The sequence below is a fragment of the Eleginops maclovinus genome, chromosome 3, assembly GCF_036324505.1.
Source record: "Eleginops maclovinus isolate JMC-PN-2008 ecotype Puerto Natales chromosome 3, JC_Emac_rtc_rv5, whole genome shotgun sequence".
NCBI lineage: Eukaryota > Metazoa > Chordata > Actinopteri > Perciformes > Eleginopidae > Eleginops > Eleginops maclovinus.
In genome coordinates, this window is record NC_086351.1 from 25,224,213 (window position 1) to 25,246,179 (window position 21,967).

The 21,967-nt window shown below is 41.5% G+C and overlaps 1 protein-coding gene across 1 annotated transcript in view; it reads left to right on the forward strand.

Annotated features, from left to right (window-relative positions):
* The first annotated feature begins 4,144 nt into the window (after nt 1-4,144).
* The window catches only part of adgrb1a (adhesion G protein-coupled receptor B1a), a 115,925-nt gene continuing 98,102 nt past the window's right edge, over nt 4,145-21,967 (forward strand). The window contains exon 1 of the mRNA XM_063880371.1: nt 4,145-4,914. Coding sequence (XP_063736441.1) covers nt 4,179-4,914 — 736 coding nt within the window. The 5' untranslated portion in view covers nt 4,145-4,178. The remainder of the gene's footprint in view (nt 4,915-21,967) is intronic.

Sequence of the window (21,967 nt, forward strand, 5' to 3'; positions counted from 1 at the left end):
GGAGGCGTGCTTAAGAAGGATTCTGTGTTAGATGGTGTTTTATTGGTTGTGATGACTTATCTTTAACTACATCCTTTCCCAACAACACTCACACTTCACACTTAGCAATGATTTCGGCCTGTGTGTGTCAGGCCTGCAGATCTCCGATTGATCAGAGGGAGCTGCTGGGCTGGTCTGAAATCTATAGAGACAGGGCTTCAGAGCCTGACGTCACACGTACGGCCACATTTGCTTTGTTGTGGTTTTAATGTACGGCCAGCAGTGGGGAGACATACATTTATTGAAGTACTGTACTGAAGTCATAATTTATCATACTTGTACTTTACTTGAACATTTTCATTTAATGCTACTTTATACTTCCACTGCATTTTGGCATTTATTGTACTTTTTACTTTATTTTATAGTGAGCAGCTGTATAATAGTATGTAATGCAGTATGCTACTCACAATATATAAAATACCTTTAAGATTATCGTAATATTAACAAATTACAACATTGCAATGCTCTTACATGTATTTGTAAATTAAATAATACTGATATATTACTTTCAAAATAGCCATGGTGCATAATGGGAACTTTTACTTTTGATGCTTTAAGTACATTAAGCTGGCAATGGTTCTCTACCTAAGTAATATTTTGAATTCAGGGCTTGTAATTAACTATTTCAGCACAAAGTATTTCTACTTTTACTCATGTAAAGGATCTAACATCTTATATGAAATGAAACCTTAAAGATCTTTACCTTTGAGAACCTCTTCTTCCTCCACTGATGAACAGCTGGAGCTTGTTGTTAGGGAACTGGATTAAAGACTCTTCCTATTTTGGAGTCAATGGAAGAATAAAACCATGCCCTGGATAACTGCATGATAGATTTCGTTCTGGTTGTCTTGCAGGCTGCAGTTGTTGATGGTTGTCTGCTGTTTGGAACGATACTTAAGGTTCAAGGGTTTGCATTATCATGTTGCTACAGTGCAGTTATGGCAATGGAAATCTTAGGTCCTGAACTCCTCCAGCAGTGCAACATATTATATCTAGGACATAAGACAACAAATAAAGTAATGTAAAATGAAACAGAGCAGGACAAAATAGAGTAAAATACTGTTAGGTTATGTTGCTAGAGCTGTCTGTACGTAGTGCAGATGAAGTAAACACAAAGACAATAAGCTAAATGATGCAGGGAATGTTGAAAGTGAACAAGTAATGCAGGCTTCTATCTACATGTAAATAGAATAACATATAAAGAACTTAATATAGATTTTTAAGTTGGTCAACCTACTGTTGCATGCATTATGAACATACTGTATGTTGACTATGTGAGGTGAAGGTGATATGAAATCACAATTGGATTTTATTTTTAGCCTTCAACAAAAACACATTATTTGACAGAGATTTTCATCTGCCGTTTCATAACAGGCCTGGTGCTGCTCTCTGACCAATGAAAGGAAAACAATTCCATCCCCCTCCACTTTATTTTCAGTCACATAGCAGACAGCCTGTCTTCAGAATTCAATCAGGCCAATCAGGTCATGACTCTGGAATGAGAGTGAACAGTTAAACAGAGAAATAAACATTATGTCCTATGTCTAACAACATCTTCAAGTCCTAAGTCAATTTACATCACACATTATCCGACCAATCACATTTGAGATTCCACCCACTCATACAACACAGGGTCGGTTGAATTGTCTATCCTCTTCTCCTATGCTCTATTCCTTGACCTCTATGTGAAACATCAGTGGGTTAAAAAATAGTGGATAGGAAAATTCAAAAGGACTTAGAAAAAGATGGCCGGGCTTCAAGAGAATCTGTCTGCACTTACACTATCCGACGGGTTTATGATGCGCCAGCGGACGCTACTAACGTGCGTCTGGTGTGAGGAGACTACAGTTCTCTGTACAGGACTACTGAATGCTTTATGAAAGAGGGCAGCAGTGAAACACATATACTTCATTATGTTGGAATTGTACGGAAATAAAAAAGGAAAGTGAAACTTATGTCTGTGGTAAAGACTGAGAAATGTGGACTTTATTTGATCATTTCAGTAAAAAGGTAACGTTCATATTTCTCCTTTTGATTAATATAGAGCTGAACGTTCAAACAAAGCACTTTAGCAGGTTACTGCATACGTTTTAAACTGCTTAATAAGCACTGTTACTTTCATGACACGGATTTCTCCGTCACGATCAGTGCATTTTCTCCTTTCCTTTGGTAAAGGAAGGTCCAGTGTTTCCTACGCTAAAGGAGGTTATAAAGGAAGTTTCAGAGCTCCTTTCCTATCATTAGAGAATTCAAACAGCTCTCATGGCTGCCACTGAGGGACTTCCGGGTCATTTCACTGGCACAAGATGGCTTCCAGGACTGAAAACAGGAGATAGTGATTGATATCATGATTATTTGGCTTTTAAACATATGTTGAAGAAGTGAAATGAATTTAAACGCATAGGATATATGTTTGCCTGTGTTAATTGATATTAGAAACCTTACATGAAAGAAAGAAAAACGCCTACCTTTCTAACCCAACAGGGCTTAGTCAAATGTTAGTGAGGGAGTTTGTGCTTCCTCATATGATACATTGGGTAGTTTGCGACACTAAATGAGTTACCTTATTCAACTTCTATTGCTCTGTAATTAAAAAACAAAGCATCATTTAATTGAACTATACCATTGTTAAACCCCTGCTTTGGCATTTTTGTGTGTGTTTGGCCACTTGGCACAACAAACTGTCATCCAAACACTGACATATTATCTTTGTTTATAGTTTATAGATGGCAAAGCTGTATGCAACAGCTACACATGCAGCCGACACAGATGCTGTGTCATGTCTGTGGTCCCCTTGTATTCAGCTCTGCTTTCCTCTTGGGACGGACTGATATTTCTTTTTCTTTACTCAGTGTTATCAGTACACATTAAAGATGCGATACAAGTGGACTCTTTTCCCAAATGTAAAACATTTATAACCTGATGCAGGGATCTAAATGTGTTTATTTTAACTCTATGTTGCAAGCTAAGAACAGGAGGGTTGTAGACAAACAGAACACTATCAGTGACCTCTATCATTTCCTTTCTTTTCTACCTCTTAAATACTGGGTAATGTTCGAGTTCAATAAGCTAGTTTTAGTTAAAAACGTTTGTAATTTCCGCTCTTTTTAATTCAAACCTGCACTAATCATTCTGCTTCATTTTTAGTATACATCATTTTTCATACAATAACTTTAACAGCACACATCGATTCCCTAAGAAATACTTTCTTTATAAATAAATCAGCACTCTCCGTTAAAACACACACACACACACGTCACTACAAGAGCGAACTGAAAGTGTCTATTTTAATTATACTGTTTATCCTAAATCCTATTTTGCGCGTCATAGCGTTTTCAATAGAAACATTAATTAAAGCAACTTCAAAGTGCAAAACTGCTCAATGGGAAGCAGCCCTTCATATAATATTAAAGGGCTTTGTAATGGAGGAAACGAGCCAACTCACGAAATAAACTGCTATATTATGAATCTGTATTTAAAGCAAAACTCCTTTTAATTATTTGTGGCTTTAATAAGCAAAAACAAAAAGGATTATTGATCATGGCGTTGCTGTCTGTGTCTCACCCCTGATAGATTGGAGTAATGAATGGCTGCAGGTGTTGCATTTTTGGTAATTAATAGTCTTGTAATTGGACAAATTAATGAGCTAGCAGATGCAATCTGGGAGCAGACATGTGAGGGGAACAGTTGTCTCTCAGGAGGAGACCAATCTGAACTCTCACAGAGAAAAAAAAACTTAACTCAACCGCTGTCTGCCCGCCTCCATCTGCTCCGATTCATCTTGCTGTTCTCCAGTGGCTGCGGTGGGATTACAGAGCAAATAATAACAGCTGATGGAACGATTTGTGGAGATAAAGAGAATCAGTGTAAAGCCGTTCTGTTTCTGATGAGATACAAACTCTAATTCTTTTCATGTCTCTTTCATTTCGCAGGTTCTTGTGAATTTCGGGTTGACCGATGCAGCCATGGGCCGATCACTGGACCATTGAGAGCAACAGCCCCCCCCCCCCCCCCCTCATCCTGTTCCTCTCCCCCCTACTCCTCCTTCTCTTCTTCCTCTGCCCTGCAAAGGTGGAAGTACAGTCTTCCAGTCACCAGCCACCAACCTGTGATTCCTACTCCTCCCTTTCATCTGCACCATGACAAGCGTTGTTTCTCGGATTAGCGGCCTACCCAGGTGGCCCCTCCCTGCCCTCCTTCTGTATCTGGCCCATATGCTGCTTATGGAGGGTTGTTGCTACGCGGCCCCCTCAGGCCCGGAGTCTGACTCCTGCTCCACCTTAGTCCAGAGCCGCTTTTTCGGCTTCTTCCTGTCATCGTCAGCGTTCCCCACCATGCCCTGTTCCTGGACTCTGCAGAACCCGGACCCGCGGCGCTACACCATCTTCATCAAGGTCACCAAACCTATGGAAGACTGCGAGCCGTTACAGCTGCGCACCTTCCAGTACGAGTCCTTCCTGGAAACAACGCGCACCTACCTCGGCATGGAGAGCTTCGATGAGGTGGTGAAGCTATGCGATGCCTCTGCCCCTGTGGCCTTCCTGGAGGCGGGAAAGCAGTTCCTCCAGATGAGGAAGGGACTTCCTCGAGTGGGAAAGATCACCAAGGATGGAGAGGGGGATTTCAAAACTGAGTACCTGGTGGTCGGAAAGCGCAACCCCAGCATGGCAGCCTGTCAGATGCTGTGCCAGTGGCTGGAGGACTGCCTGGCCTCCAGCACATCCAGCAGGCCCTGTGGCATCATGCAGACCCCGTGTACGTGCTGGGAGCCCCCACCGCTGCTCAGTGAGGGGGATAGCTGTTATCACAATGGAGTTTACCTGGAAAACTGTTTACCCAGCGTGAAAGAGAGTGGAAAAATTGCAGAAATAAATGGTGAGTAGGAAAGCTTTTACGGTTATTAAGCAAAAAATAATAATATTGCACCTATTTATGGCTATTTAACAAAAGAAATGACTCCCATTTGCTAAGGGGATTACATCATGGTTCATAAATTTCAAAAGCATGTAAGTGCTGAGATTAACGATTATCTCGGCTTCTATGTCAAACAATGGCGGGAAAAACATCCCTTGCCTTCAACAGAGGAACGTGTTTTTATCTTATCTGACCTGGCAAGGTCACCCTTGGAGTTCAGCACGCTCTCAGCCAAATGACACAAAAATGGCATATTCAGTAGCAATCAAGCTGGTGGAAATGTGTATGATTTGTGGAAAGTGAGGATAATTGCGTGTCATTGGACCGAAAGCAAGTGTGAGTGCTTCGGCTAAAGTAGAGGAGATAAAGAGGGACAGAAGGTGGTAAATGGAAGGTTTAGGGTTTCATCAGATGGAAGCCAGCTCGGTGACCTTGCAAGGTCGAAACCGTATTCCATCCCTCCGGTCCGGGGAGAGACACTCGATCGGCCTTCGGGAAACCTGTGGAAACTGAGGAGAATGAAGTGCTGATATTGGATAGCTCTGGGGCTGCGCAGAAGGGAGGGGGGGGGGTGATGTAAAGTGAGACAAGAGAGAATGATAGAAGGAGCAATGCTGCAATGGAATACTGGCCTGTGGCTTGAGGTCTAATTGTCTGCTGCTTGATCCCGCCCCCCCTCCTTCCCCTCTGGCAGACAGGATGTGGCCTGACATCTCTATCCTGGCTTCATCAGGACTATGGCCAGAGGGAGGGAACATTTCTCGGCTCCCTTTCTCCCGCTAACCTTTCCACCATGTAACTCTTCCTCCTCTCTCAGTTGCTTCCCCTAATCAGCCTGTGGTCTTTTTCTCTCAGTTCTCCTCCTCCTCCTCCTCCTCCTCTGAGCCACCACCAATCTTTCCCTCTCCAGGCTGATAGTGGGCTGATACTGAGCCAGTCGTAGGAAGCCAATGAAGCAGAGAAGATGTGGGTATCTCCTGCCTTATCCTCCTACATTCTCCAGAGCGCCGAATATCCCCCAGCCTCTTCTCCGCTAGTTATGGCCCTTATGTAATCCCGCTTATGGTGTTCAACAGCGGGGCGTGGGCTGTTTGTGCCTTAAGGTGTGAAAAAAAAATTAACCATCGACTGTTGGCTTTTGTAGAGCCGGTACGCATTATAGCTCTGTGTGCTTCAACCCACACGGCAAAACATCGTTCTGATGGTAATCCTGCTTCAGACTGCCGATGGAACCCTGTGATGAGCTGAAATGGAAAATGGCAAGCAGTCGCTGAATATTTGGCTGGATGGCTCACTGGATGGATTGAATTGGTGGATGAAGATAAAAAGAGGGTGGGGTAATGGATTCTGTGTGGAAATAGGTCGGAGAGTCAGGCAGTTATCGCCCGCTGTGCAGAGGATGAGAAGAATAGATGGGTTGTGAGTGATGAATGAATGAAAGACAATAGACACAGTGGGGGGAGAATAAAGGGGAATGAAAAGGCTGACAAGCTGAGCGGGGAGTTGTCTCAGGTGACGGGGCTTGATGAGGATGGATAGTTGTTGCTTGGGTCAGGCAGTACACATCTTGCCCTGTTTGGTCCCAGCATCCTCAGTAACTGAGGAGTTCAGAGATTACAACTGCCTCCCAGCATCCTTCCCCTCTCTGCAGAAGGACTGAGGGTCCCGCCCAGGAGCAGAGAGAGGGGCGAGACCTTCTGTCGGCTCTGCTCAAGTCTCGTTTTTGGGATTGGACATGAAGTTTGGCTTCTTATACATTGTGTAGCTCTCCTCATATCGCGTAGTGTGTATAAGGATTAAAAATGAATGGGAATACAACTTAAAGCAGAGAGCTATTTCCAAGCAGCTTAAAACTGTGAGGGCAGAGATAATTTAGATTATTATAAATGGAAACTTCACATGTACAGCATTTTAATCATTTCCTCTGGTGCCCCCTGAGGTGGCTTTGAATTGCCACTTTGTCTTCTTCAGCCTGATATCCTGTCAAATTTAGTCAATATCTCGGGCCCAATACCTCTACATACGTCCATTACAACCTGCACGTCAAAATTAATCTCTAGTGCAAATGTTTAGAGCCTGCTCAGGAAGTTGTTCCCTTTATATAGGCAAGTCAACGGTGAAGATAAAGTGGGTTGGTAGATGGACAAAGTTTGTGTCCGACAGAAATCTTTCTCTTACCCTTAAAACCAGTCATTAATGAGCCTATTTACCAAAGTATACTTGTCGGCAGATATATTGCAGAAAAGGAAGAGTTTGTCTGACTAATAATCCAGGCTTTACCAACAATTGTATCCAGCAATTGAATTTTCTGTTTGATAAGCGGTTTGTTACTCCTTTGTTTACTTCTGTAAGATAGTGACATCATTATGTAACACTAGCACTTATTTTGGCTAGTGCAACACAACTCAAGAGCACAAAGAGACACTACACACTCATACACTTGAACATCAGCAGGAGAGGACTCTTTAAAGTAGAGACACAACATACTGATATACACCTGAACATCAGCAGGAGAGGACTCTTTAAAGTAGAGACGCTACATACTGATATACACCTGAACATCAGCAGGAGAGGACTCTTTAAAGTAGAGACACTACATACTGATATACACCTGAACATCAACAGGAGAGGACTCTTTAAAGTAGAAACACTACATACTGATATATACCTGAACATCAGCAGGAGAGGACTCTTTAAAGTAGAGATGCTACATACTGATATACACCTGAACATCAGCAGGAGAGGACTCTTTAAAGTAGAGACACTACATACTGATATACACCTGAACATCAGCAGGAGAGGACTCTTTAAAGTAGAGACACTACATACTGATATACACCTGAACATCAGCAGGAGAGGACTCTTTAAAGTAGAGACGCTACATACTGATATACACCTGAACATCAGCAGGAGAGGACTCTTTAAAGTAGAGACACTACATACTGATATGAACATCAGCAGGAGAGGACTCTTTAAAGTAGAGACGCTACATACTGATATACACCTGAACATCAGCAGGAGAGGACTCTTTAAAGTAGAGACACTACATACTGATATGAACATCAGCAGGAGAGGACTCTTTAGAGTAGAGACACTACACACTGATATACACCTGAACATCAGCAGGAGAGGACTCTTTAAAGTAGAGACATTACATACTGATATACACCTGAACACCTGCAGGAGAGGACTCTTTAAAGTACAGACACTACATACTGATATACACCTGAACATCAGCAGGAGAGGACTCTTTAAAGTAGAGACACTACATACTGATATACACCTGAACATCAGCAGGAGAGGACTCTTTAAAGTAGAGACATTACATACTGATATACACCTGAACATCAGCAGGAGAGGACTCTTTAAAGTAGAGACACTACATACTGATACACCTGAACATCAGCAGGAGAGGACTCTTTAAAGTAGAGACGCTACATACTGATATACACCTGAACACCTGCAGGAGAGGACTCTTTAAAGTACAGACACTACATACTGATACACCTGAACATCAGCAGGAGAGGACTCTTTAAAGTAGAGACACTACATACTGATATACACCTGAACATCAGCAGGAGAGGACTCTTTAAAGTAGAGACACTACATACTGATATACACCTGAACACCTGCAGGAGAGGACTCTTTAAAGTAGAGACACTACATACTGATATACACCTGAACATCAGCAGGAGAGGACTCTTTAAAGTAGAGACACTACATACTGATATACACCTGAACATCAGCAGGAGAGGACTCTTTAAAGTAGAGACATTACATACTGATATACACCTGAACATCAGCAGGAGAGGACTCTTTAAAGTAGAGACACTACATACTGATATACACCTGAACATCAGCAGGAGAGGACTCTTTAAAGTAGAGACACTACATACTGATATACACCTGAACATCAGCAGGAGAGGACTCTTTAAAGTAGAGACACTACATACTGATATACACCTGAACATCAGCAGGAGAGGACTCTTTAAAGTAGAGACACTACATACTGATATACACCTGAACATCAGCAGGAGAGGACTCTTTAAAGTACAGACACTACATACTGATACACACCTGAACATCAGCAGAATAGGTCCTCTTTAATCAATATAATCCAGTATCACTGTCACAAACGTCATTGTTGAAAATATTAGCTGACAATAAGCAATGAAAAATGAGATTGATAAATGTTGACTTTAATTTGATTCGGTCAATCTGGCCTTCCTGTAATAATATAAAATCAGATAAGGTAGGTCTCTGGTATGACAGATATGGAACAGCTTGATTATCTGTCTCACTGTGTCAATAAGACGATCAATAGGATGTGCTTAACCTACACTGATTCCTGAATGACCTCTTAATCCAATTTAAAGGGTGTGTTTTGTAACCGTTTTTATCAATATCACTCTGGTTTCTATTAATTTCCCTGAATAGGAGCATTTTGGGGAGATTTAAAGCAGATTTCCTATCAAATTAATTTCTAAATATTTACAATGAGCAGCTTCATAGAAATACCTAAAAAAGTGACATATATAATACATAATCCTGCCTTATTACATTAAGTCTACGGTTTATGAGTGTGGCTCACTGTGTGAACACAGCTCCTGGGCAGTGTGAGAAATCTTTAACCTTTAAGTCGAGAGCAATGGTGATTTCAGGGCTATTTTTGGAATGTTCTAACATTCAAATGGTCAAAGTTAAAGGTTTTAGGACAATTTTTTGGCTGATGGTCCAGAGATATTGGTAGACCTCCAATGAGTGGATGTGTGTGAGTTGTGTCACGAAATGTGGTGTTACACAGAGCAGGAGGAAGGATTCATTTGTTAGCCCTCAGCGGACAGCAGGGGAGGCAGTGAGTGATTAAAGGATGGAGGAGAGAGATGTGAGGAGATGAGAAAGCACATGACTCAATCTGAACAAAAGAGACACGTTTGTGATAGCTTTGAGAACGAGCCAGAAATGACCGGCAAAGCTATCTAAAGGTGAAGGCGGTCTGATAATGATTTACGCACAATACAATGGGATCATCAGGGTTGTGCTCCTGGTTCATGCACTTTCACAATTTACTTTTCACCCATTGCTTATGTGGATAATGAATACAGCTTGGAAAATAACCCTACACACACAGAGTGACAGGTTGGAAGCACTTGATACAAAGAGAAGGCTCCTATAGATATATCACAGAAAACTAAATAAAAAATCATCATTTTGAGACAGTGTTTGCTGGATGGGAGATTAAGACATTTTGAACAAATGAAACCCCCAAATTAGCCAAAGAAGGTTCATGCTAAGCTCTTTATCAGATTTGAAAGGCTATATCCTATAAAGTTATTCTATTTCTAGACCGCACACCCTAAAATGCCCATATCAGAAGCTCCTCCATATGAGGTTTCAAAAATGGCTGATATCGTATACTGGTATACCATTACATGTATCCTTCTCCCATAGAATACTGGGTCTTCTTTCCCAGCTGATTCTGCCAAGCCCGTTCCCATGGCTGATGTTTTGCTAGACAGTAAGTAAGGACATTAGGAATGTGGTCATTGTTTGAATTGAAGGTTTTGGGTTGGATCTGATGAAGTGATTTGATCATTTTTTCAATATATTTGCATTTAATTGGTGAATTGGTGCCTCACTATGCCATGACTTCAACAAGACCAATAAAAAAGCTTTATACCAACAATAAATAATTGTACTTACCAGCAGCCTCATCCGGTGTTCCATTATCTCCTGAAGTACAACTTTATGTCAGACGGACTTACACTAAACAATCAACAGTTTATCATTGAACAGTTTGACTTGGTAGAAAAAGACACCTCTCTACAAGGGAGATTTAATGGAGCACCAGGAAAAAGGTGAACAATTTAGCAGCAAATGAAAATGTGAAATATCATCTCATCTTGTGAAGGCAACCCTGTATGTCTGTATGGATATGATTGGATGTTGCCATTCAGATTGAAGCTGCTTCACTCTGATACAGTGATTATACAGCATGCATACAGCAGCTGAGGCCAATCAGCTGATGCAAATGCAACTTAAGTGCTTTGCCTATATCAAATGCTCCATACCATGAAACCCTCCTCAAATATATTCTTTGTTAGCATTCTGTTCAAAACCCTTCTGCTGTTTCCTCTGGGGTGGTGCAGGTTCAGTCCGGCTTTTACGTCCTTTAAGATATAAAATAGAATTTCTATGTAATCTGACTCAGGCCTAATGCATCATGGGATAGAATAGAAACTGTATCTGCTTTTATGATTTGTTCTTTTTATTGTTACACTTCCGTGAACAAAAGATGATCTTGTTAAGAACTGCCAACACAGTATCTTTCCATCGTGGTGTTAGGGGACCTGGGGAGTTAACCTAACATGAAGCAATGAATATTCTTTGACTCTATTTATTTTTTGTTCTTGTTTTCTCAAATCCCGATTCCTGTAATTGGAGTGTGGCATTTGTAGCAGTGACACCGTCGCAGCTGTCAACAGGCGATGACTATTTGCTGTGTGTTGTAAAGGCCATATGAGGCTGTCACCATCAGTGAATGTTGGTGAACTACATGTAGAGTGTAACAGGTGTACTAGCTTGACACACCTGTGTGTGTATTTATGTGTGTTTTTTTTAACCAAGGTATACTAAATGGACCCATACCAGCGACCTTAATGCTCTCTTTTACAAATGAACAGTATCCAATAGAGAGATTAGTTATTCACTGTGAAATTCCTAAAGAAATCATTTTTGTAAAGACTGCACTTACCTTACCTTAGACCAAGCCCAGTGAGAGAGTGCCATGAGCCAAGTGCCACAAGTACTTTTTAACCTATTTCCTTGAATTGGGATTACATTTTTCTGAGATGTATCCCAATAAGAACAAATGAATAGCCCTGATTTAAATCATTAGGCCCTAAACATTGTCTGGCGGGGTTTAGCCATTGGGCATGCGGGCCCTGCGGAGACAGAAGAACGGAATTTGGTTCTTGAGGGTCTCGCAATTTTTACTTCATGCGCCACTGAGCAAACTGTCAAAAGAATGAACGGGGTCGCTCCTCCAACACTGGATCCAGTTCTCTTTATATATCATACCGTGAACTGACTGGATAGTTATTTTGTTGATATTCCTAAAGGCAGGAAGACAGAACTAGCTGGGTATGTGTAACAAACTGACAGCCGGGGAAGTAGGACTTGAAACTTAAATCGTTTTCCTTTCAAGCTTTAACTGCACTGCCTTCACTGGGCCAGTCAGTTCAGGAAATGCTAGAACAGTGTCAGATCACAGTCTAATCAGTGCTGCCTGACATAGTGATCATGATGGAAGGATAAGAAAATAATAAAAGGCCAGACTCTGTCCAATAAAGTGACAGCATGTGGAAAAAAGAAGGAGGAAAAACCCATAAAGCCTCCTGGCCTGCACTTTCTCCTCCAGTTGCTGGCAGCAGGCAGTGGCTGAGGAAGATGAATGTGAGTGTCTCTCCCGCCTGTGGACCACATTGTTGCTAAACTCAGGGATTTCCATCCCGCCTCCACAAGCAGCACTGAGGAATCCTAAAGCCGGTCTGATGCATTGCCTCCTCTTCACATCCATCCAGAGGAGGGAGAGGTACTCAGATTTGTACTGGAGTAAAAGTAGAAGTACTCAGATCTTGTACTTGAGTAAAAGCAGAAGTACTCAGGTCTTGTACTTGAGTAAAAGTAGAAGTACTCAGAGCTTGTACTTGAGTAAAGTAGAAGTACCAGAGTGTAGAATACCTGTCCAGTAAAAGTATTCAAAATGTTCCTCCAGTGAAAGTAGAAAGTACTCTCATCTAAATGTACTTAAAGTAGCGACAGTAAAAGTAGTCATTGTTTGATTGGTCCATTTCAGAATAATATCTCTGATATGTTTTATAATGATTGATCATTAAAGTGTTCTCAGAGCTGGTAAAGGTGCAGCTAGTTTGAATGGCTTTGTATACTGCAGGGTAGCTGCTGGATTTACTGCAGGTGAACTAAAGTCTGATTTAAGGGCTGATTATATTTACCATCATTAATCCAGATCTGTAAAGAAACTAAAGGGATTAAATACATGTAGTGGAGGAAAAGTACACAGACGCATAAAATGGATAAAAAGTATCTCAAACGTCTAATGAAATGCAGTACATGAGTAAATGTACTTCCCACTTCTGCATGTACACACATACACACCGCATACAGCACAGAAATATCGTCTATGACACACACGCTGGTCCCTCGTGACTGACTGTGGGTGGCTGACCGAGGGAGGGAATATAGCTGATTGTGTGTGTGTGTGTGTGTGTGTGTGTGTGTGTGTGTGTGTGTGTGTGTGTGTGTGTGTGTGCGTGCGTGCGTGCGTGCGTGCGTGCGTGCGTGCGTGCGTGCGTGTGTGAGCATGTGGAGGGAGGGAGGTGTGGTGTTAACCACAGGGAGGGGGGGCAGCAAGTGGGCAGCAATAACCTGACAGGAGATGGCAGGAAGTTGCTCTGTGCTAGTGTAAGTTCGCTCCGACTGCAGGGAGCCGTCAGACTGTCTGAGAACTTTTCATATAGAGCTGTTTTGGAACGGAGGCAAGGAAAAACAATTATGAGTTCTGTTGGTGCGGTCACCTGGTGTTCACCTCACCGATGATCAGTGTGATTATTAGAGATGGTGGCTGTTAGCACGAACATCACAGTTATGTGTTTACATGTCGGATCAATTTGATTGACAATCTTCATTGATTGATGATTTTAGGAGACATGTGCAATGCCATGTCCAGGGCAGAACCATTTGTAAACTTTGGAGCAATGTGAGGCATTTGGCATCATTAGCGCTTTACTGCTGTGCCTCCTGTTGACAGAACTGCTGGATTATAATACACAGATGTTACAGTTATACAGAATAAAGGGGCCAGTCTGTAGCTAGATATATGGGGTCAAGCCAAGCTCCAGCAGACGTTCTGATGGTCTAAAGACAACTGTCGCATCCACAATTCCTTACCCATCTGTGTATTGACATGTGGATTGCTTTTGGATTCTGCTCTAATATGAACACAGATAAGGAGTAGCCTCTATAGAATGTGGTCCTCCCTGATAAAATGTGTTCTTTTATTAGTTTTCTTTCAAAGACCATGGCACGTCAGGTTACTAAAGTGCACTGAAATGGCAGTCGATTGCAGAGCTTGTGTAGCTCTTTTTTTTGGCAAAAAGGCTGAGCACAGCCTGTTTCTAATACAGCAATATCTAGACAACGTATTATCGCTGTTGTATGTTAAATGAGCATCGGCCAATTGGATTTACCAGAGCAACATTTCTTTTTGGGGGGATTTAGGAAATGGTTTGGTTACAGGGCGTACATAACAAACGAGTAACAATTCAAACTAAAATAGATTAAATAACTAAATAACAATATATGGATCAACATAACATAAAAACTGAAATGATTAACCATAACAATACTCATAATTACCACACGGCCGTTAGTGATGTGTGGTGTTCTCACCAATTTTTCAAATCTTTCATCAAAAATAAGGACACGTTTTCTTATTCTCAATTATTATTACATTCTTCCATTCTGAATTATTAAGCTTCTATCTTTTAACCAGTTCCTTGGAATTGGTTCAATAATTGCTACTTTTATTGCAATGAATAAGTAGGCCTAAGATTATTTCCAATTGGTTGACATTTCTCTCATAGTTATTTTCCCAGTAGCCACTTAAAACTTTACAAGACCAAAATATATGACTATGGTTATTCAGGCTATTCAGTCTTTCTCGTAGTGGTTCCTGTCTGGAAGACAGCGTCAAAAACAAGCTTCTCATCTTACATTGTCGCTTAACCCACGGAGCGGCCACAACAAAATACAAATGGGTGCACTATGTTTCTGGTGGCAGCAGTATATATCTGCCTGCACTCAGAGAACAACTGGAAAAACACAATGCTGATCAGAATAAGTGGTCAACCCAGCTGTGTATATTGCACCAATAGAAGGAGTATAGAATCTAGTCATACCCAAGCCCCCAGGAAGTGCTCCGCACTTTGGGGAAAATATTCGTAGTGGCCAAACGGCAGTACTACAACTTCTGTATCAGTCCGTGACGTCACCGGCCCAGGAAGATTTTTTCCCATTGACTTACATTGGGAAAGAGACGTCTGTAAATCGGTGAATACTTTTTTGTAAACGAAATGAACTCCCCAGTATGAACCCTTTTATTGCCCTTATTAAAAACATTAGGTTCTTACAAGTTCTAAAATACACTTAAAGCTGAATCCAGATTTATTTTCTTTCTCCATTCATTCTACTGAGCCGAGAGCGGGAGAGCGGGGGTGGGGTGGGGACTCCATGCTCTCGACAGCCAGGCATGATGGGTAATTTGTGACGTTTTGCACCCGAGAATCTCAGGCTATTTTGTCTTCATACGCAAATGAGCAGCTCCAACGCTGTATCCAGTTCTTATTATACAGCCATTGTCATACCTCATAAAATGTGTTCTGATTGTGCATTCAATTCAAATGTTCCTTCAACAAAACATCTGGCAGGTCAGCCTTAGAACAAATAAAGTGCAGTGAAATGCCAGTTGTTGGCATTTTGTGGTAGCCTGAATGAGAATATATGTAGTGCCTTTCCAAGACATTTAGAGACTGAGCGTGAATATTAAAGCAGAGACGATCAAACAGAACCAGCCCGGGGTTAAGGTTACAGTTTTCGCTGTGGAGCTGACAGTCCCAGCCTCTACAGAAGTGAACAACTTAGCATTTAAAACAGTTTAAGGCGACGACCCTCTGCTCATGAAGTGTCTGGCCTTCCCCAGCTCCACCTGTTTTCTGTCAAAGGACTCACTTGAACTTAAAGGCAGCGTGAAGCAACATGAGGAATGGTCTGTCTCCTTCCTCCAGGCTTCTTGTCGACGGACGGCCTATCTCAGGTCCCTCTCCACACCGGCTTTATTAAACATTCATGCTTTAATTAAGCAATTTTACCTTTTGCTACTTACCGAGTGATGATAAAAGCACTGCTCCAGGTTGAGCAATGGCAGAGTGTGTGTGTGTGTGTGTGTGTGTGTGTGTGTGTGTGTGTGTGTGTGTGTGTGTGTGTGTGTGTGTGTGTGTGTGTGTGTGTGTGTGTGTGTGTGTGTGTGTGTGTGTGTGTGTGTGCTACGTGAGAGGTAATTAATTTCCTGCCATAAAAGAAAGTGTGCGGATTAGAGAAAAGACAAGTTGAACTTCTCTCCCCCCTCATCAGTCATGTGTGACTGCAGGTTGGCGCATGAAGTCGCGGCACGTCATTCTACACTTGATCACACCTTGCTTTTTTTAGTCGAGCAGAATATAAACCCCTTTCCCCCGTCGAAAAAATGCTCCATAATGAGGGACTGCGATGTGTCTTTGAAGGGTGAAATTGTGTGAGACAATCAGAGTGTGTGTACACGTCGCCAGTCTCCTTGGGTGTGAGGACACTCGGCGGCGGTCCGACTGACGTTCTTCAGATTTGATGAGTCGGACAATGAAGATGAATTACTCGGAGCACGCTGAAATGTTCGGGGGTTACTGCTGCTGTGCACCAGAGCTGGGTAGCAAAAACTGTCTATATTTGTGTGTGTGTGTGTGTGTGTGTGTGTGTGTGTGTGTGTGTGTGTGTGTGTGTGTGTGTGTGTGTGTGTGTGTGTGTGTGTGTGTGTGTGTGTGTTTGCGAGTGTGTGTTGTTGCATCTTTTGTGCCTCTGTGTCCTTGTTAAGAGCGGGGGCTCGCTCTGCGGGGTGGCTGTAAAGGCTGCTCTCAGCGGCGGTATCACCTGGAATGACACCCAGAGGTGACACGCTGTCAGAACACACACCCACACAAGACGTAGGGCACACACACACACACACACACACGTGCATACACGCATGCACACACACGCACACGCACACACATGAGCAGATCTTGGCCAAAAGCTGCCAGGTCCAAGAAAAGAACTCATTAGTGCAGACATATCCCGTGTGCTCTTCTAAAGGCGTGCACACACAACTCTGCAAGCCGGGAATGTACTCATACAGTCCAACACACACATTTTCTCCTGAACTTTATACAATAATGGATCACTGTTTAAAAGTAAAGTGTGCCTTAAATCACAATTAACCAAATGGAAAAGAACCATAAGGGATGTATTCCATTTATTGTCATTATGCAACCCAGCGTGGTTGTATCTTGTTTAATTATGCAGGAAAACATGAAGAACAGAAACAGTAGTACCTGAAGTGCATTTCTGAAGGACAGTTTTCTATGTTCAGCAGGAGAAATTTGAAAAGACAGGAATAATGCTGAGTGATCTGGACTGTTAATAAGCCCTGCATCATTAAATACAAAGCAGGTGTTTCATAAGGCATAGATAACGTTTCAACATTAAAGACAGACACATATTATTCAACATATAATAAGCAGCAAGGCTCACAAGCATTCCGTATGATTTTAGAATATGTTAACTTTTTCATTCAATGTTAAATGACATCTTTAGGTGTGCATGTGTCACCTATCCATCTCAATGATACATTCATTTATTGTTATTCATTTTTAAACCCCTGGACTTAAATAGATCACGTTTGTTTCAACTAAATATTTTCTTCTTTCCCATGTTAAAACTGTGACAGTTATAAACACATCTTCTCTTAGATTTCAGGTCTCTGATATAACGACAATAAAGTTGTGATAATAGGAGAATAAAGTTGTATTTTATGAGAATAAAGTCTTAATATTTCAAGAAAAATAATAAAAGGATAGAGTCAAAACATTTAGAGAAAATAAAACATATTAAAAATAACTTAAATGCACATGTAAATAATCACATGAGAGCATGATGTGTGAAATCAGTTTGAATAACTTTGAAATCAGGTCCAACCAATGAGAGCCCAAGAAAATGAAAGGGGTCACATGGTGCTTCAGTGATGTGAAGCAGCAGCTGGAGGACAGGGGGCCCCAGGTCCTGACTGCACTGACAAATCAATTGTGTCATTTTTTAGGGGAATTCTAAAACATGTTAACTTGAACAATTTATACTCTTGAAACTTTAGTTTTCCAAAAATCTCATCTTTTGTATTGCTTGTCGAAATGCAGACTGGAAATGCAGAGACAGAGGTCACTATGGCTGTCCTCGACTACAGATCTTTTTATTGGACCGATTGTCGTCAATTCAGGCGATTAGTCAACAAATCGTCCCACGTGTATGATATATTATGATAATAAATAATGTTCTATATAAATGGTATCAGTTCCAAAGGCTGATAAAGAACCTTATTATAACAGCATGGTGCGTTGTGCTTCATTTAAAATATAACATGAACCTTTGAAATATAAATTAAATCTTACACAAGAAAGCCAGGAGTCACAGCGGACCGCACGGACATTGTTAATGTGTGTGTCAGTGGCGACAAAGACTTTATGACAACTTCCGCCCGCTGTCAAAATAGTGGAAAAGTAGCTAGTTAGCATCAGAGCTGTTATTCATGCGTTTTGGACCCCGGGCGTTGTTTCAATATGTCGCGGAAGTAGACGCAGCTTGTGTGATGATATGATTATTTGTATTTTTTTATTTGTAAATGAAACGTTTCGCTAAATAAATAAGTGTTTTTTCTCTCGCAATAACTCTTTCTCTCTGTGTTGCATTGATAAGGCTCCTGATTGATAGCGTCTTAAGGCTAGAGGGTTTTTTTTTTCAACGAGGGAAGGTGGGTCAGAGGGCCCAAGTGTAAAAGCCACGGCTTGCAACTGCTGTGTGTGAACAAGCAGCGAATAAACGCACGGATAATTTAGTTCTAGTTTCTATAATTCATATCTGAATATAACAACCAACAATTTTCTCTGATCATGAGAAAGGAACACACGTTGTCGGGGATAATTAAGCTCCGTTGTTATGAATCCGGCACTCCGGAGTTGCGCTCCGATGGCGTGGATAAACAAGGTGAGTTTCTGCCTGGGGAGAAAGAAAGAAAGAAAGAAACATCCCACACTTTGGATTACCTGCCCGACAAAATGATCTTAATGACCAGGCTGAGCTCTGAATGAAGTCTGAGGGGGTTTCAGGCTGAAAGATGCGGCGCACAGATGGACTTTATTTATTTTTTGTTGACAAATAGACTAATGAAAAATGTGTTGACAAATAATCTTTCACCGACTAATGCTTGGTCGACTAACTTGGGGCCTCCCTAGAGCTAACACATGCAAAACGTCCCCAGGCCAGAACAAAACTTTGAACATCAAGGTTATGTGATACCTGGAATATGATTAATAACCCAGTTAATGATTGGTTAATGAGGGCTGACTATTGGCAGGATCCAAAACATGTTTAAACGCCAAGGTCATCAGACACGCTCATTAATAGCATTTTTACACCCAAGTGAGCCATGCCTCAGTCATATCAATCTGAAATAATAGAAACTTAATCAGCATAAGAAATGTTATGCCAGTATCTCCACTCTGTCTGTGCATCGCAATGAGTTTATCATCAACAACCAGAGCCGCTCCTCGTTTCTTCTCCTGTGTTCTGATCGATTTATTTACTCTCATTTATTTCCCAGCAAAGCATCACAACACGATTAGCTTGTGCCTTTTCACACTTTTCATTCTTGTGCATGATAGACTTTTTATCTTTTCATTGCCTTCCTCTCCCCTTAAGATTATATTGCTCAATTTACTCTTAAAAGAAAATTACAATTAATTATGTTCTGGCATTCTGAAGAACACATTGTGTTATTGCAGCTCAGACGCCCAGAGGCACCGATGGTAAATCTTTTTGTTTCAGCTGAATCACATTCTCTCCCCCCTCCAGATTTGAGCTCACTTCATGAGCGCATCCCTCATGTATGATCTTTATCTGTAGTGTGAGCGCTTTTATGCTGTGCTAAAGGTCCTGCTTTCAATTTAGGAGCTAAATTTGGTTTTAATGCATTGAAAGTTTGATAGTAGAAACGTTACAAACTATCCTTGGACTCTGTGGTTGCTGACATCCACCAAAACCCATCATCTGTGCTCAGTTCAGCTGAGAGGAGGTGGTCAGTAGAAGGAGGGTGAAATGATAGCTGAAGACATGACACAGATGCAGAAAAACAGCCACCAGTGAGAGAGAATTACGTTTTGGAATAATTGAGCAGTGCATACATTCTCGCTTTACTTATCTTAAAGAGGTGTATATCAGTGTAGTGTCTCTACTTTAAAGAGTCCTCTCCTGCTGATGTTCAGGTGTATATCAGTATGTAGTGTCTCTACTTTAAAGAGTCCTCTCCTGCTGATGTTCAGGTGTATATCAGTGTATAGTGTCTCTACTTTAAAGAGTCCTCTCCTGCTGATGTTCAGGTGTATATCAGTGTGTAGTGTCTCTACTTAAAAAGTCCTCTACTGCTGATGTTCAGGTGTATCAGTGTGTAGTGTCTCTACTTTAAAGAGTCCTCTCCTGCTGATGTTCCGGTGTATATCAGTATGTAGTGTCTCTACTTTGAAGAGTCCTCTCCTGCTGATGTTCAGGTGTATATCAGTATGTAGTGTCTCTACTTTAAAGAGTCCTCTCCTGCTGATGTTCAGGTGTATATCAGTATGTAGTGTCTCTACTTTAAAGAGTCCTCTCCTGCTGAGGTTCAGGTGTATATCAGTATGTAGTGTCTCTACTTTAAAGAGTCCTCTCCTGCTGATGTTCAGGTGTATATCAGTATGTAGTGTCTCTACTTTAAAGAGTCCTCTCCTGCTGATGTTCAGGTGTATATCAGTATGTAGTGTCTCTACTTTAAAGAGTCCTCTCCTGCTGATGTTCAGGTGTATATCAGTGTATAGTGTCTCTACTTTAAAGAGTCCTCTCCTGCTGATGTTCAGGTGTATATCAGTGTGTAGTGTCTCTACTTTAAAAAGTCCTCTACTGCTGATGTTCAGGTGTATCAGTGTGTAGTGTCTCTACTTTAAAGAGTCCTCTCCTGCTGATGTTCCGGTGTATATCAGTATGTAGTGTCTCTACTTTGAAGAGTCCTCTCCTGCTGATGTTCAGGTGTATATCAGTATGTAGTTTCTGTACTTTAAAGAGTCCACTCCTGCTGATGTTCAGGTGTGTATCAGTATGTAGCGTCTCTACTTTAAAGAGTCCTCTCCTGCTGATGTTCAGGTGTATATCAGTATGTAGTTTCTGTACTTTAAAGAGTCCACTCCTGCTGATGTTCAGGTGTATATCAGTATGTAATGTCTCTACTTTAAAGAGTCCTCTCCTGCTGATGTTCAGGTGTATCAGTGTGTAGTGTCTCTACTTTAAAGAGTCCTCTCCTGCTGATGTTCCGGTGTATATCAGTATGTAGTGTCTCTACTTTGAAGAGTCCTCTCCTGCTGATGTTCAGGTGTATATCAGTATGTAGTGTCTCTACTTTAAAGAGTCCTCTCCTGCTGATGTTCCGGTGTATATCAGTGTGTAGTGTCTCTACTTTAAAGAGTCCTCTCCTGCTGATGTTCCGGTGTATATCAGTATGTAGTGTCTCTACTTTAAAGAGTCCTCTCCTGCTGATGTTCAGGTGTATATCAGTATGTAGTTTCTGTACTTTAAAGAGTCCACTCCTGCTGATGTTCAGGTGTGTATCAGTATGTAGCGTCTCTACTTTAAAGAGTCCTCTCCTGCTGATGTTCAGGTGTATATCAGTATGTAGTTTCTGTACTTTAAAGAGTCCACTCCTGCTGATGTTCAGGTGTATATCAGTATGTAATGTCTCTACTTTAAAGAGTCCTCTCCTGCTGATGTTCAGGTGTATATCAGTATGTAGCGTCTCTATTTTAAAGAGTCCTCTCTTGCTGATGCTCAGGTGTATATCAGTGTGTAGTGTCTCTACTTTAAAGAGTCCTATCGTGCTGATGTTCAGGTGTATATCAGTATGTAGTGTCTCTACTTTAAAGAGTCCTCTCCTGCTGATGTCCAGGTGTATATCAGTATGTAGTGTCTCTACTTTAAAGAGTCCTCTCCTGCTGATGTCCAGGTGTATATCAGTATGTATTGTCTCTACTTTAAAGAGTCCTCTCCTGCTGATGTTCAGGTGTATGTCAGTATGTAG